This window comes from Microtus ochrogaster, chromosome 2 (assembly GCF_000317375.1).
Source record: "Microtus ochrogaster isolate Prairie Vole_2 chromosome 2, MicOch1.0, whole genome shotgun sequence".
Lineage (NCBI taxonomy): Eukaryota > Metazoa > Chordata > Mammalia > Rodentia > Cricetidae > Microtus > Microtus ochrogaster.
The window spans coordinates 20,821,731-20,823,155 of record NC_022010.1 but is presented as its reverse complement, the minus strand read 5'-3'; the positions used below and the strand labels follow the sequence as shown (position 1 = coordinate 20,823,155).

The window sequence follows — 1,425 nt, the reverse complement described above, 5'->3', positions numbered from 1 at the left end:
GATGGATGGACGATGGCTCTGCTTTCTAGGAAGATGGATGGATGGACGGATGGACAGATGGATGGACGATGGCTCTGCTTTCTGGGAAGATTGATGGATGGATGGATGGATGGATGGATGGATGGATGGATGGATGGATGGATAGATGGAATAATGCATGGAATAATGATGAACAGATGGATGGATGGCTCTGCTTTCTAGGAAGATGGATGGATGGATGGATGGATGGAATAATGGATGGACGGATGAACAGATGGATGGATGGCTCTGCTTTCTAGGAAGATGGATGGATGGGTGGATGGATGGATGGACGATGGCTCTGCTTTCTAGGAAGATTGACGGATGGATGGATGGATGGATGGATGGATGGATGGATGGATGGATGGATGGACAGATGAACAGATGGATGGATGGCTCTGCTTTCTAGGAAGATGGATGGATGGGTGGATGGATGGATGGATGGATGGATGGATGGATGGATGGATGGATGGACAGAAAGGGGGGCAAGGGTGGAAGCAGCAGCCTGTAGACTCCAGTGTTCTCCCTGAAGTTTCCCTAGTAGATGGACAGTGCCCGCTGGAGGTGGGTGGAGCAGTAGAAGCAGGAGACACTGAGGCTGTCCTTGAACTCGGCCCCTCTCCCTCTCCAGGTCGCATAAATGTCAAGAATGAGGAGCTGGAAGCCATGGTGAAGGAAGCTCCAGGACCCATCAACTTCACAGTTTTCCTGACCATGTTTGGGGAGAAACTCAAGGGTGAGTGAGGATTCTGTGGGCCCAGGGGAGGGCTGGGAGCAGGAAATAGATACACCCACCTGCTTGGCCCTTATGTTATATAAGCACGGATGGAAACTTGGTAAGATTCCCAGATACTATCTCCTGGCTGTACACATTGGCCCGGACCCTGCCTCAGTTTCCACCTCTGTGTGCACAGTGGATAGTGCTGTGATTGACCCCTCCCTTGCAATCCTTCTGCCCAAGTCAGGACAATACCCACCCACCCACTTCTACTCCAAGTTCCCCTTTCTACCTGTCAGCTCTGTCACCCTCCTGTTCTAATCCCGCCCCACCTGGGATCAACTTGTGGCTGACCCCACTGCTAGGCTTGTCTTGTTCTGTTCTGGAGTCACTGTGGTCTCCACGGAGAGAAGTAGGGAGCTCTTCTCAGTGTTGAGGAGTCGGAGGACGTTCACTGAGTTTGTGATGCCTGCCCCTGGTACCCCAGCAAAAGAAAAGTTGAATAGATCCAGTTCTAACTGCTCCATATTCCTGAGACATAGCTCCAGGTCTGAGGATAGAAGATGGGTCATCTCTGATCCTCCTCTCTTTGGCTCTGGGAACTCCCCTGCAAACACATCCCTGAGCTGGCGGTGGTGGCGCACACCTTTAATCCCAGCACTCGGGAGGCAGAGGCAGGCGGATCTCTG

The 1,425-nt window shown here is 52.1% G+C and overlaps 1 protein-coding gene across 1 annotated transcript in view; it reads left to right on the top strand.

Annotated features, from left to right (window-relative positions):
- Positions 1-1,425, top strand: part of Myl10 (myosin light chain 10) — a 9,351-nt gene that overhangs the window by 1,731 nt on the left and 6,195 nt on the right. The window contains 1 exon segment of the mRNA XM_026788328.1: positions 650-754. Coding sequence (XP_026644129.1) covers positions 650-754 — 105 coding nt within the window.